The sequence below is a fragment of the Mesocricetus auratus genome, unplaced genomic scaffold (genome assembly GCF_017639785.1).
Source record: "Mesocricetus auratus isolate SY011 unplaced genomic scaffold, BCM_Maur_2.0 Super-Scaffold_100014, whole genome shotgun sequence".
In the NCBI taxonomy this organism is placed as follows: Eukaryota; Metazoa; Chordata; class Mammalia; order Rodentia; family Cricetidae; genus Mesocricetus; species Mesocricetus auratus.
In genome coordinates, this window is record NW_024429197.1 from 21,022,901 (window position 1) to 21,038,680 (window position 15,780).

The 15,780-nt window shown below is 41.6% G+C and overlaps 1 protein-coding gene across 2 annotated transcripts in view; it reads left to right on the plus strand.

Annotated features, from left to right (window-relative positions):
* Nucleotides 1-15,780, plus strand: part of Nfyc (nuclear transcription factor Y subunit gamma) — a 65,353-nt gene that overhangs the window by 23,571 nt on the left and 26,002 nt on the right. For both annotated transcript variants that reach the window (XM_040756738.1, XM_040756739.1), the window contains exon 2: nucleotides 9,067-9,179. In XM_040756738.1, coding sequence (XP_040612672.1) covers nucleotides 9,075-9,179 — 105 coding nt within the window. In that variant the 5' untranslated portion in view covers nucleotides 9,067-9,074. The remainder of the gene's footprint in view (nucleotides 1-9,066; nucleotides 9,180-15,780) is intronic.

Sequence of the window (15,780 nt, forward strand, 5' to 3'; positions counted from 1 at the left end):
GATTGAGATTCATTCTCTTTTTTTAGGGGGAGGGGAGGGTGGAAGGGTCTGAGGGTCAAGAAGATTTCTTTATATAGCTTTAGCTGTCTTGGAACTAGCTCTGTAGACCAGGCTGGCCTCGAACTCAACAGAGTTCTGCCTGTCTGTCTTCTGAGTGCTGGGATTAAAAGTTCAGGACACCACTGCCGGCCTTAAAGAAAAAAATCATTAAAGTCTTTAATTGAGAATTGCTGTCTCCTTGCTGTCTTTAGACCTATTAGTTTACCAACACAGTCTCTGTTGTCCAAGGAAACCTGTGATTAACTGTTGTGCTGTATTATCTAAAGAACAGTTCTGGCGGGCGTTGGTGGCGCACGCCTTTAATCCCAGCAATCGGGAGGCAGAGGCAGGTGGATCTCTGTGAGTTCGAGACCAGCCTGGACTACCAAGCGAGTTCCAGGACAGCCTCCAAAGCCACAGAGAAACCCTGTCTCGAGAAAAAAAAAACAAAACAAAAAAACAAACAAACAAACAAAAAAAGAGCAGTTCTCTCCATCCCGGCCCTTTATTTCCCTGTCACAATTTTTTTTTTTGCTATTGAATTATTGCACAGAGGTTTCTTTATAGATGAACACAAGTACTTAAAAAAGATATCCCTATATGTAAATTTCAAGGACCCAACGCCAAGGATTCTTGAGATCTTAGAGTAGTTCTTGAGGAGCCTGTGTTTGGTCATTGGGTCATGGTCCCTTCACTATATGCAAGGCATGTTTGTCTTGAGTGGGTGCCAGAAACAGATGGTTATATAAGAACCAAGAAGAAAATTGGAATGTAGACATTTGGGGCTTAAAAAATAATATGCTGCTGGGTGGTAGTGTCACACACCTTTAATCCCAGCACTTAGGAAACAGAGACAGGTGGATCTCTGTGAGTTCAAGGCCAACCTGGTCTACAGAGTCAGTTCTAGGACAGATTCTAAAGCTACACAGAGAAACCCTGTTTCAAAGGAAAAAACAAAAAAAATGCTAAAATAATTATAAGCCACGTTAATATGCCTGAAAATGCTTCTTATAGAAATAGATTTGACTGTGTACTAAGGATGTTTTGAGGAGAAGGAAAAATATTGTTTGAGACTAAGTCATTAGTATATGTATTAAATTTCCTTAAAGCTATAAAAGAAAGCACAGTTTTCTACTGATGCTATACCCTAAATCTTTAAGCAGTAATCCATGAAATGGTTCTCAGAATTCTTGCTTTGTAGAAGCTTTCTGTATCTGGGAGCTTTTTTTTGCTACTTTTCTTTAACTTTATGGGTTTCTCTGTATTGCTTTGGAGCCTGTCCTGGAACTCGTAGACCAGGCTGGCCTTGAACTCACAGAGATCTGCCTGCCTCTGTCTCTTGAGTGCTGGGATTAAAGGCTTGTGCCACCAATGCCCAGCAGGAGGTCTTTTATATTTATTTATGTCTCTGCATATGAAACGTGGGTTATTTTTAAAGGGGGAAACAAGTAAACAGAGAGGAACTCATGCCTGCCAGGGTTGTTGGTCTTGAGGCATGGTGCTGTCTAGAACTAACTGTTGAGGGCAGGAGGAGTTATCTGTCCTTGAGCCAACAATAGTGACTCCAAGGAGTTAGGTGATTTACCTGATATTATAAATATACAAGGATATATAAGGATCCCCAGGTCCAACTACTTTCTTTTTACTTATACTTTACTACCCAACCTCCACAGTGAACCCAACCTCCACAGTGGTTCACAGTTGAATACTCCTAGATGACAATATGTCAAGAAATTTAGGGTGGGAAAGGATAAAAGAAAAAGACAGCATGGAAAGAAGGCCAAGGAGAGCATGTCTGATGTGCTTGTGTGTGTCCAGCACTCAGGAGACTGAGATGGAAGAATGACTTGAGACTGGGAGCTGGGTACTACTACCCTGGCCAACATAGCAAGACCCAGTGGAGAAAGAGAGAGAAATGGAAGCTACAGGGATGTTGGGAGCAAGTGGATGTTTGGTCTAACAATTTAAGTCAGTGATCCCATTTTGAGACTATTCATCTTTGAATGTTTTGAAAATAACATGCCTGAAAACAGCACAGAGAGAGACAGACAGACAGACAGACAGACAGACAGAGAGGGAGGGGGAGGAGGGAGGGAGGGAGAATAAGCTATACTGTAACAGAGCCTTGGATTTTTTACATTCTAACTTTCCTATTCACTGTGTTGCACTTAAGTGCCCAGTTGTATAAAATGGTGATACTGATAAGATTATTACCAAGCTAAATGAAGATCAGTTAAAGGTAACATTTGTGGCTGTCATGCCCAAATGCAAAGTCCCCAGAGACCACCAGGAAGACAGACCCACCACACTGCGAAAGGTTTTAATTGTTCATCCACCCATGACAGGGGCCCCATCTAGCAAGCTGACCCAGCAGGCCCCAGAGGGAGTGAAGTTTCTGCTGCTAGGTTTTAAAGGAAAAAGTTACAGTATTACATCAGTAGGTACAGGTTGGTTTCTGATTGGTTGACATTTGGGAACAATCAGAATTTCTCAAAGTCACATTTTGCATGAAATACCTGTGTACCAATTATTTTCATTGGTCAGTGCTGAAAGGAAACATTCTGTGGTTTCTATGGCATTGTCTTGTTACTTGCAGGTGGCCTGTTGTACATAGCCTGGAGACTACAGGGGAGGTATTGGTCCCCCCCCCCTGGAGTTTCTTTTGTGGCCAAACAGTTCCTAGGAATCAAGCATCTAGGAGGCTGGGGGCGGGGGGGAGGGATCTGGAGTTTCGATGTGTTCAGTTTTGGCCCTAGACTCCAGGAGGCCTGAGGATCTGGAGTTTCCTTGTATCAGAGGCCTACATGTCTCTTCTGCAGCCTGTCATGGCTGTTAAAGCAGGGGGCTGAGTGAGGGTCTGGTCCCTTTATTTCTAAATTATTAGAAGTGAAGCCTTTGAGTTTAGTTTACCCTTTCAGTGGCATGTCATTTTGTTTCTATTTTTTTGTTGTTGTTTTGCTTTGTTGTTGTTTGTTTGTTTGTTTGTTTTGAGGCAGGATTTCTCTGTGGCTTTGGAGCCTATTCTGTCACTCACTCTGTACACCAAGATCACCTCGAACTCACAGAGATTCTGCCTCTGCCTCCTGGGTGCTGGGATTAAAGGTGTGTGCCACCATTGTCTGGCCAAAGTTGTCATCTTTGAAATACTATTCAGAATTACACTTCTTATTTCTGGACATAGAGATAATATCAGAAATTGAACAAAAATTTATTTGTAAATCTCTGATGGCCCAGGAAGCAAAATGACTGTTGGGATACAACCTTGCTGTACAGGCCTTGTTTCTAGCTCCAACTGATGTCAGAATTTTCTTCATGCTCAGAGCCTGAAAAACCTGTTGCTCTCCATTCTTTTGCAAGAATGTATTTCTCTCTTTAGGCTGGAGAGTTGAAACAGTACAGTTATTATTTCTGTGGGCTGAGAAGCAGGCCCAGTCTACTTTTTTTCTTTTTTTTCTTCCCGAGACAGGATTTCCTTGTGTAGCTTTGGAGCCTGTTCTGGAAGTAGCTCTTGTAGACCAGGCTGGCCTCGAACTCACAGAAATCTGCCTCTGCTAGGACTAAACTGTGTTGAGGCAAGCAGTGAACTCTAAATAGTTCCTTGGAGGCCGGTTACAGTAACATAATGGTAGCCTCAAGCTATAGAGATCAGGCAATGGTGATATACACCTTTAATCCTAGCAGCCAGAAGCTAGGAGGTGGTAGTATACACCTAGGACTCAGGATTAAGAGGTGAACTGATCTCTGTGAGTCCAAGGCCACCCAGATGATCTACACAAGATTGATTCAGTTCTAAAGAGAAACAGCTCACACAGAGATGATCTCAGCACCTGGGATCACATGCCTTTAATCCCAGCACCGGAGGGGTATAAAAGATAAGAGCAAGGGTCTTCAGTAGTCAGTATCAGGCATTCATTCTCCACATTGAGAAAGGGAAGACATTGAAGGCTCAGAATTCTGCAGCCATGATGAGGAGAGGTTACAGTCTGAGGTTTGGTAGAGCCAGGATTGTCTTTCAATCTAAGGTAGAGTGAGAACTAGTGTCCAGCTGCTTTGCTTTTCTGTTCTTCAGCTTGAAGCTTGAACCCCAATGTCAGTCTCTGGGTCTTTTATTTATTGATCTAACAAAAACCCTTTATTCTCAGGTTCCTGTAACCACTTCTCTTGGTTGGTCAGGGCCAGACTTTCCAGGCTGCCCCTTTCCTCTAGAGGCCACACTCAGTGACTTCCTTGCCCATCTTGGTAGTTACCATACCATGTGCTGGTTGCTGTGAGGGAACTGGTGGTGACTCAGATCACATTCAGTGAGGGAGTAGTATGGGAGGGTATTTAGAGATGTTGAGTTGAACATTGGAGAAATGACATTTTCATGATGGACTTTGAATCTTTCCTCTTTAGCTTTGGAAAGGAAACAATTTATAAAATCAGTTATTATAAAATCATAGTAGATACTGGGGCTTGAAAATCTTCAGCAACAACATTGAATACTTCAGCCCATTAAACAGGAAGTCTTATTCAAGTACTTATAAAGTAATTAATGAAAATGAATAATAAATTGAGTATCAATAATGAATTAAACCTGAGAAATTCTATATTGCATTTTTGATAAGAGTGATGTAAGTTAATGTACTTGGTCTAAAGACAGTTTTATCTTTGTCAGCATTATATAAATGACTTTATCCAGTGGAAGGTAATGACTTAACATAGAATGAAAAGAACACTAAAGCTCCTGATTTCCCCAGCCTCCTACATGGTCTTATTGTGTGGCCCAGGCTAACTCAAAATTGCCCATTCTCATGCTTCTGCCTCCCAAGTGCTGCTATTAGGACTAATTCTTCTAATTTAAATGTGTTTCATCACCCAGATGGATCGTGCATGCTTTTCCATGAGGTGCAAAGATTATAAATGGGCTAATAATTATAGCAAGATCAATTCAGTTACCATTTATGTGTTAATTACTACACTAAGTAACTTGGGTTGCCCCCCTTTTTGAGAATTTAATCATCAAAATTAGTTTGTATTTATAGTTAGGCTGTGTTACTTTAATATTAAAATATGCTTCATTGAGTACTGAAAACACAAGTTTGTTTTTTATGAACTGTATTGCTTGAGATGTGGTATAAATTTTAAAGCCAGTCCAGGTGGTTCATACATACAATCCAGGTAAAGGAGAGATATGCACTGTTTATTTAATTTAAGGCGAACTGCACAGATGGTTGTAAAAATGCTTCTTGAATTGTATACTCTTATATTTGTGTGCTTAGACAGGAGATCAGAAAACAGTTAAAGCTTACCAAACATTACATCTCACAGATGTCTGTGCTCCGTCGTCAATGGGTGAAGAAAAGGTATTACTAGCAATGGTGCAGCTTTTCCTTTAACTGGGTAGCAGTCTGCATGGCAGAGTGTGCTAAGGTCATACCTGTCCATTGTTCCTTGCAACAAAGGTTAGATTACTTCTATTTTTCCAGATATGGTCTCACTCAGTAGGCCAGGCTGCCCTCCAATTCAAGATAATCCTTCCTCAGCACCCCAAGTGCTGATATATGTCTGAGCCACCATACTCTGTATTAAATAGTGTGTTTGTGTTTGATGCTAGGGAACTCAGGGCTTTGTGAGTGCTAGGCAAGTGCTCCTCCACTGACCTACACACCCATTTCCTCATCACTACCACCCTTTTTTGAGACAGTTTCACTAGGTAGCCCAAGCTAGCTCTCAGCTCTTCAGTCCTCTCTACCTCAGCCTCCTGAAGGGTGCATTTACAGGTGTACTACCACATCTGACTAGAAAGATGTATGTAAAAAAACTTGCCTATTTAACAAAAGGTTGGTTCTCACTCTCTTGTTAAGAATATTTCATAGGAAATTGTTAATAAAACTAAAAATTTCTCCATGGAGGTGGAGAGGTAGTGCCAAGCCTGAGTTTGTTCCCTAACACCACATAAACTAGATGTGATGACATATGTTTATAATGCTGGCACTCTGAAAGTGGAGGCAAGGGGATCAGAAATTCAAGGTCATCCTTGGATATATAGAGCCTGGACCATGTGCGATGGCTATTGCAATTTCCTAATGATTCCTATGTTCTGGCTACATCTGAAACACAATATAGGTCCTGTGGTAATAAGTGAAATGGCATGGAGCTGTGTTGTGAGGAATTTGTGGGTATTTAGGACTTGAGATTTTTTTATCTAGTCATTTCCTACTATGATTCAACACTTTCCTTTAACTCTTTCCAGAAAGTTAAGATCACATTGCTTCCCAGATCCTTAAAGAGTTCCTGTTGATGTATAGAGCTGTTTGTATCCCTCCAGCATCAGAAATCGGCTTCAACCATTTTTACCATTACACCATCACCCACTAATGTCATTACACCAGAGCAAAATCTGCTTTGAAGTCTTAACTGTTGTGTTACCCATCTCCCCCTGCTATTCTCTTTCTTTATAAGGAAATTGGGGGGGGGAATCAGATTTGTTTAGGCAGTCTTTAAATATTTAGCAGTGACTTGAACATCCTAGGTTTATCAGCCATCTCATTCTGCTAGTGGAGAAGGCCTGCTTAGCTGTACACACATGAAGCCTAGAAAGTTACACATTTGAAGCCAGGTACAGTGTCACATGCCTTTAATCCTAGCACACTTTTAATCCCAGCAGAAACAGGTAGTTCTGAGGACAACCTAGTCTACATAGTGTCAGGATAGCCAAAGCTACATAGTGAGACCCCTTCTGGAAACAAGACAAAACAAAACAAAAAACCCAAAGAGCTTCATGTTTGATCATGTGATACCTAGCTCTGGTACTTTTCTTTTAGCCCTGTAGAATTGGTTTTAAATAACTTGCATGATGGGGCTGGAAATATCTCAGTGATTAAGAGCGCTGACTGTTCTTCCAGAGGACCCTGGTTCAATTCCACATGGCAGTTCACATCTGTTTGTAACTCTAGTTCCAGGGACCTGACACCCATGGCAAACACCAATGCATATAAAACAAAAACAAAAATAAAGAAAAATTTTAAAATGCTTACATAGCTCTTTACCAGTGACCTATCACTGGTATATTAGAGTTTTTCAAGTAATTCTCTGCAATAGGAATTATTTAAGAGATCAAAAGTTTGTCTTTAAGTTGTTGAACTGTTTCTGGTGTTAAGCACTTGCCAGGTAAGCAATTAAACCTAGAGGTTTTTTGTTTTGTTTTAGTTTTTTGAGACAGGGTTTCTCTGTGGCTTTGGAGGCTGTCCTGGAACTAGCTCTTGTAGACCAAGCTGGTCTCGAACTCACAGAGACCCACCTGCCTCTGCCTCCCGAGTGCTGGGATTAAAGGAGTGTACTACCACCACCCGGCTGAACCTAGAGGTTTTTAAAACACCTTGTTTCTAAGCCTTTCAAGGCTTTACAGTATCTGCAGTGTTGGCTACTGGGGGAATGTTTCGTTTTCCTCTCTATATTATTATTATAAAGCAGTTGGACAAATGTAGGTTCTGACCTTCCTCTCTTCATCCTGACTGTAATCCTCCACTTCTTTCACCTATCTTCTTTTTTACCCCAACATTTAGTTTGTGCGTATGTGTGTACTGTAGGAACCATGTGGACTTCAGAGGACAACTTGAGAAAAACAGTCCTTTCCTTTCCTCATGTGGGTACCCACTGAAGCATCTCCCTCCCCATCCCCGCCTCTCTTTCCCTCCCTCCTCCTCTCCTCAGGGTTTCATGTGGTCCAGGCTGGCAAACTATTGTAGCCAGCGCTGATGCTGAACTCCTCATCCTCCTGCTTCCACCTCACATATGGTAAAATTATGGCTTCAGCTATCTTTAGATCTTCTAACTGTTGATGTGCTGTGCATGGTATTATGCCAAAGCAAAATTGGGTTTTAAAACTATTAGGGAGTCCTCAATTTACTTCAGAGACTTCATTCTACCCACTTAATTACTGGCCCTGCTTTAGCATTTTTAATATCCTTGTTCAAGGCAGATTTATTGGCAATCAGAAGGAATAATCACTGTCAGAAACTCAAGAGAAATGGAGTATCAGTGTCTAACAAATAAGCAAATAAAAATAATAAATGCGACTATTACTGTTATTTTCCAGAACTCTTTAGCTTTCTCTTCTGTATTTATCATCAAACCCTTATTTATGTATGTGCTATAGGCTATGGCATGGAATATGAGGAGCTATGGATAACCTAGAAAGCTTTGAAGAGAATGATACTGAAAATTATCAATTAGACTAGGGCCACAGAATGCCTTCTTCATTCCTTGGGAAATTAAAACTTCAGATTTACATGAGTTTTTCAGTTGTCTTTTCTCAAAACTTGATTTCTCCCCCTCCTCTTCCTTTTCGGTTTGTTTTGTTTTGAGACAGGGTTTCTCTGTGTAGCCCTGGCTGTCCTGGAACTCATTCTGTTCCAGGCTGGCCTTGAACTCAGAGATCTGCCTGCCTCTGCCTCCTGAATCCTGAGATTAAGGGTGCACACCACCACTGTCCACCTAAAACAGTTTTTTGTTTGTTCTACTTTTTTGAGACAGGGTTTCTCCGAGAACAACTCTAGCTATCCTAGAACTCCTTTTATAGATCAGGTTGACCTCGAACTCAGAGAGATCTGCCTGCCTTTGTGTCCCATCTGGCCATGACCTGTGTCTGCCTCCCCTCTTCCCCCCAAGTACTGGAATTAAAGATGTGTGCTACCACCTACCACTGCCCGGCTCAAAACTTGATTTGTTTTTGTTTTTGAGCTGAGGACTAAACCATGGCCTTGTGCTTGCTAGGCAAGTGCTCTAACACTGTGCTAAATCCCCAACCCCTGAAACTGGATTTTCTAAACTAGAACTTTTTGATAGTCTGTGGTATAATCTAGGACAAATTTTCTTCAAATGTCTTTTGTGAAGATGCAATAAATCTGTGCCAGAAAGCCTGTCAGCATAATATATACCATAACACCCTGAAACAGTTAAACCAGCAAAAACCGCTACAGAAAGATAGACAACTAAGCTGGTTTTATTATTTCTAATCTGTTTCATGTCTGTGTGTGTTTTTAGTTTCAGAAATGTCCACTGAAGGAGGGTTTGGCGGTACCAGCAGCAGTGATGCCCAGCAAAGCCTCCAGTCTTTCTGGCCCAGAGTCATGGAAGAAATTCGGAACTTAACAGTGGTGAGTAAGAGCAGTGAGCATCTAAAGCAGTGCAGCAGAAAATAGACACAAGCACTTTGATTTTCAAGCATGTTCACAAAGCCATCTTGGAAAATGAAAGTAGGATTTCTCTTGGACAAGGCAGTATGTTGCTTGTGACTAAGTGGCTGTTTGGATTCTCTACTTGGAGGAAGGCTGATGTGAAACTGGCGCTTTAGAAGTACAGAGAAGCAGAGATTCCTGTAGTAGTTAGCCTGTTTCTTTAGCCCAGTTCAGTAGCTGTACCAGCTTTCTATAATTTGATGAAAACTGTTGGGCAGCTTATTCAGCAGATCTGTTGTGAGCCAGCACACTTTTCAGGTGTTAAAAGATACACTTAGATTGGACTCTGAGTAGCAGCTTTATGACATGTCTGTTCTCAGGAGCTGTCCTACTATTTCAGGTTGTTCAGTAGCATCCTGGCCTCTACTCACTAACTCTCAGTAGCAATTTTCTCCTACTTGTGACAACAACAAAAATACCTTCACAGACTTGCAAATGTTCCTCTGAGCTAAAATTATCTCCTGTTGATAACTGTGGACTTAGAAAAGTCACATGCAACCCCATCTTTGAGGAGCTTGCAATCTTCTAATTACAATTAGAGTAAATTATTCAATAGGTATTTACTCTTTATGGACACAGTCACAGTGGTGAGTCTTGAAGCAATAAAAGTGAATGTGCTGGGGAAGCCCTGAAGACAGTGTAGTATCTGTTTCTCTCTGGTTGAGCTAGAGAGGGCTTTAAATGACAGCATATAGGAATGCTGAGATGGCTCAGCAGGTAAAGTACTTGCTACCAACCTGATGACTTGAGTTTTAATAAAACTTAATAAGAAGCAAAAAAGAAGAAAGAACAGCATGTTTATTTTTATTGAGTTTTTTATTGAAAGGTGAGTGAGCATTAGTCACATGGATGGGATGGGAAAATAGCTCTGTCCTAGGCAGCAAAAGAGCGTGTGCAGAGGCTTGGAGTAGAGGAAAGGACCTTGTGTTAGAGAAGTAACAAGAAAGTTGTTCAGTGTGGTAAATGTTGGGGTAGGAATGGAGTGTGTGGTTCAGGGATAATAGGAGGAGAAAACAAGTATTTTCAGAATACATTGTCATGTTCTTAATGGAGAGTATTCCGTTTGGTGTCTTAGCAAGTACTGAAGGAACTTCCCGTGTTTTGTGCTATTGCTGCCTTCTCTATATTAGCACACTGGCAGAGCAGATCCTGAGTTTTTTTCCTGATGTATAATGTCTTCGGTTTAGTGGTATACTAAGTTTAGTATACTCTGGTAAACAAGAGTGATTGATTTGTGTGTTTACTCAACAAATTCTTTTTTCCATCTACTTTGGCCTGTGCTGTCTTCTGTGGCTCTAGTAATATGCCAACAAACTAGATCATTGTCCTCATGGAAAATGTGTTCTCAAGGCAGACTATAAATAAGTAACAAATTAAACTAACTTCTAACTGTGATAAATACCCACTGACATCAAGGTAATTAATGTTCTGAATGGATCACTGGGTGGTGTTCGTTTGCACCAAGGGGCTTTTGAGTGAACTTGGCTAAGCCTTTTCTGAGTGGCCTGTGTGAAGAGTGGATTTCCAGTGAGAAGACATGTTTCTTTTCAGTATTCCCAAGTGTTGGTCGTCGTGCTGTTTCAGACAGAGAACAAAGAGGATAACAGTGAAATTACAAAATCAGAAGTGGGGTATTTTGCATAGATTTTTGAAAAATAATCTTTATTAGTTAGGGTTTTTTTTGTGTGTGTGTGTGTGAGTGTGTGTGTGTTGTTTTGTTCTTGTTTTTTCCCGACAGGGTTTCACTGTGTAGCCCTCAAACTCAGAGAGATCTGCTTGCCTCTGCATCCGGAATGTTGAGATTAAAGGCACGCACCACCATCACCTGTCTAGTTAGGGCTTTCTAAAAGAACACCATGCACTCTAGTGGATTGGCTTATAGGATGCAACCCAGATGGTCCAACAATGGCTATCTTACACTGGAGAAGCCAAGAATCTGGCACTTGCTCAGCCAGGTCTAGTCTGGTGCTGAAAGGCCTAGAGGATTCTAAGAGGGTTGCGGTCTCCAGTCTTTGTTGGAATCTTGAAGAAGTTGCTTCTGATATTGGCAAAGGGATGCTGCAGCAAGACATGTGAACTTGCCATTGACAGTGAGGGCAAGCAGACAAAATGCAAAGGGTTCTTTTCTACATGTCCTTTTATGCAGGCTGCTACTTGGTGCCACCCAGATTTAGGGTGGGTCTTCCACTTCAAATGATCTGATCAAGAAAATTCTTCACAAGAGTGCCTCAGCAGTTTGTGCTTTAGTTTCTTTCAGATACAGTAAAGTTGACAACAGAGATTAGCCATCATATAATTTAATGGATACATTTATTTGATTTTTATGTGCTTATTTGATTTGGGTTGAGTCAAGTTGGTGCAATACATACTCTTCTGATGCAAGTTTTGTAGGTGAAGAGAAAGAACTGTAAGAAGAAAGTGTTGTCTTTCATTGACTTAACTAAAAATTTCTTCCCATGTATCTCTGAAAGATTCCTTAGACCTCTACTGTAGCATCTGCTTAGGAGAGTGATGGACATTTAAGAGCTGCATAATGGCTGGGCATACACTCGGGAGACAGAGGCAGGCGGATCTCTGTGAGTTCGAGGCCAGCCTGGTCTACAGAGTGAGTTCCAGGACAGCCTCCAAAAACAATACAGAGAAACCCTGTCTCGAAAAACAAAACAAAAACAACAAAAAGAGAGCTGCATAATGAATGACTGAATGAATCAGTCCTCACTTGAGACTTAGTGTAGAGCAAGTGACGCCAGTTCCAAGTGTACATGAGAAAGTGAGATTGGAGTGTTTGTTCTTTCTTATATTTTTGGTTGTGAGCCTAGCCTTTAATGGCTGAGCCATCTCTCCAGCCCGTGTTTGTTCTTTCTAAGAGCTCAGGCCTACAGCACATGAAAGCCTCCACTTCTCTGACTCTGCAGCATTTTTGTACTTAATTTAGGTCTTTCCAGAACTCTGTGGTGCTTACAGTCAGACTTTTGAGGCGAGGGAGTTGACTTGGTCTTGCTATACAGCCCTGACTAGTCTAGAATCACATTGTGTAGACCAGGCTGGCCTTGAACTTGAAGCAGTTCCTGTGTCTTTCTTCCAAGGGCTTGAATTACAGAAATGTACCACCACACCCAGATTGATAACAAACTTTCCCAGATGTATCAGATCTTCTTAGGTGATACTCTGAAATGTTGAGCAGATTTTAAAAAATCTATTATGTTTAAATTACTCAAGTATAAGTGAAATGAGAATATTTGTAAAAGTCATATTGTCTAAACTGGGATCAGGTTGTTCTGAAGCAAGTAACTAAACTTGTATATTTCATTACATACTGAACATACCTGTTCTCAGCTGTTTTATTCTGAATCAAGTAATAGCAATTTATCCTTCATCTCAACTTGGCCGTCCTGCTCCCACACTCTTAAAAGTTCTTTAATTGCCCATGAATCTAAATGTTCAGATGGGAATGGCATTGGTTACAAATCCTAACCAGTAATCGTGCCCCTTGGTGGTTACATAGAGCATTATATATTCCTGTTCACCAAGGCTCTAGAAAGAGTCAGTTACAGATGTTTCCTACACTTGTAAGTGGTGACCACGATCTCACTGAGGATCCAGATTTCCCTCTATCCTCTGTCTCTCAATTTGGAGAAATGGAGGGATGTCCTTTCAGTGTCCCAAACACTAGAATTACAAGCATTCTGCACCATGTGAAGTTATAATAGATATCAGTTTTATAATCATTAGGCCCTCTTTGAGAGTGGAGAAGAGAAAGCTAACTTAGTCTTTGGGAGTAACGATTTGGGAGGTAGTGGATGGGGCAAATGGCGAGGATCCTGAATCTTGAGAAATCTAATTTTCCTCTGACTTACTCTCTATGTTCAGTTAGGCCTTCCTATATCTGTAATTTAGTAGTTAGGTCATTTCCCTTCATTTACAGCTTCATCTTTTCATGCTGTAAAACTTCATGGTTGGACAATGACATTTCTAACAATCAAACCAGATAACCAAGAAAGAACTTTGAAGGCGGATGGACTGTTAAATGACAGACCCCAGGGGCTAAAGAGATGGCTCAGTTTTTAAAAGCATTGGTGACTTCTCTTCCTGAGGACCTGGATTCAATTCCCACCATCTGCACGGTAGCTCACGACCATCTGTAACTTCATCTCAGAGGATGCAACACCCTCTTCTGGTCTCTGGGCAACAAGCCCTCATGTAGTACATAGACATATATGCAGGCTGCATACTCATACATGTAAAATGAACAAAAACAAATCTTTAGGGCAAACAGGACCTGGGCCTGCCATGGTAGCTTCCTTTAATCCCAGCACTTGGGAGGCAGAGGCAGGTGGATCTCTGAGTTCAAGACCAACCTGGTCTACAGAGTAGTTCCAGACGAGCCAGAGCCACACAATGATATCCCATCTCAACAACAACCCATAAAATAGACTATGTGCTATGAGCTCTTCCTGTAGATCTGTGCTTTGCAGACCTAATGTCTGTGAGAGCCCCAGGGAAACCAGGTGAAAATTAATTCTGATTTAGTAGTCCAAAGTGGATTCCGAGACTGTTTGCTTTGCATTTGTAGGTAATGCCATTACTAGTCTTAAGGATAGAGTTTGAGTAACAAGGCCTAGTTAAGAGAAGCCTTACCCCTCACTATTTTTTTTTTTTCCCCCTTGAGACAGGATTTCTCTGTATTGTTTTGGAGGCTGTCCTGGAACTCACTTTGTAGACCAGGCTGGCCTCGAACTCACAGAGATCCGCCTGCCTCTGTCTCATGAGTGCTGGGATTATAGGCGTGTGCCACCAACGCCCGGCTTAACCCTCACTATTGATGATAGTTTTGAAGGGAGTTTTCAAAAAAACTTGATGTCAAAAGTCTAACCTTGGAGTTCTGTTGTGGTCAGTCTGCAGCAGAGCCCAGGCAACTTGATTTTCAAAAGCTTTCCCTGGGCAATTCCAAAATGAAGCCAATCATTAGAATTATTGCTTTAAGAAGGATGAGAATCTTGACATTTGGGGTGTGTCAGTGGGCTGAGTGGAAGATTTCTGTTTCTTGAAACTCTAGGTTCTGTAGCACAGCTTAAAGAACTCACTGACTTTTCTTTGGCTTTCAGCTGAGTAATTTCAGGTCTCTTGAAAGTTGGCTCTTGGGGCTGGAGAGATGGCTCAGAGGTTAAGAGCACTGACTGTTCTTCCAGAGGTCCTGAGTTCAATTCCCAGCAACCACATGGTGGCTCACAACCACCTTGAATGAGATCTGGTGCCTTCTGCTGGCACACATGCAGAAGAATGTATGCATAATAAATAAATAAATTATTAAAAAAAGAAAGTTGGCTCTTTAACATGGCAGTAATTTAAATACAGTTCTCAGACTGTAGTCAGGTGTATGAGAATGCTCAATCTGTTCTGCAGTTTACTAATCCAGTTCCTGACGAGTAGAGGAAGAGTCCTTTCTCTTGGCTCAGCTGGGGGAGGGGTCAGGGCTGTTCACTCTCATGGGGCTACCAATGACATGAAAGCCAGGGTGGGCCTTCAGGAAACTGGTAGGAGACCCCCTTTCCTGCAAACTTACCTGGGGCTCTCGTGTCTAGAAAGCTGGGATGGAATTATAGGAACACGTCATCCTCATAACCCCATGTGTCTGAGTTAGGGTTTCTGTTGCTGTGAACAGACTATGACCCACCACACTCTGATAAGGAAAATACTTCACTGGGTGACTCACTCACAGTTTCAGAGGTTCAGTCCATTATTATCATGATGGGGAGTCTGGCAGCATACAGGTAGACATGCTGGAGGAGTAGCTGAGAATCCTACATCTTTCAGGCAACAGGAAGTCAACTGTGATGCTGGGCAGTGTCCTGAACATAGGAAACCTGCAAGCCCACCACCATAGTGACACATTTCCTCCAACAAGGCCATACCCACTCCAACAAAGCCACACCTCCTAATAGTGCCACTCCCTATGAGATTATGGGGGCTAATTACATTTAAACCACCATACCATTTTATGACCCATTTTCACTTACTGCCTCTTTAAAAAAATTTAACATTTATTTTAAATATATGAGTGTTTTAATTTTGCCTTTGTGTATATATGATCACTGCATGTGTGTCTGGTACCTGTGGGTGTTAGAAGAAGGCATCCTGGAATTGGAGTTACAGATGCTTGTAAGCCTTCATGTGGTGCTGGGAAACAAACTTGAGTCTTCTCCAAGAGCAGCCAGTGCTCTTAACACTGGGCCATCTTTTCAACCCCCCACATACTTCCTCTTTGGAGAGTTCAAGGCTTGGGGATCATGAGATCTCACAAAAGAAAAAGGTTGGATAGGTTTGTTTCAGGGAATTTGATGCTCTCTTCTGTCCTTTGCAGGTGCTCATACACATGTGATGTAACACATACATACACACACAAATACACATGAGTGCTTACGGAAAAAAAAACTTTAAAACATTCTTTAACAGGGCTGGAGAGATGACTCAGAGGTTAAGAGCACTGGCTGCTCTTCCAGAGGTCCTGAGTTCAATTCCC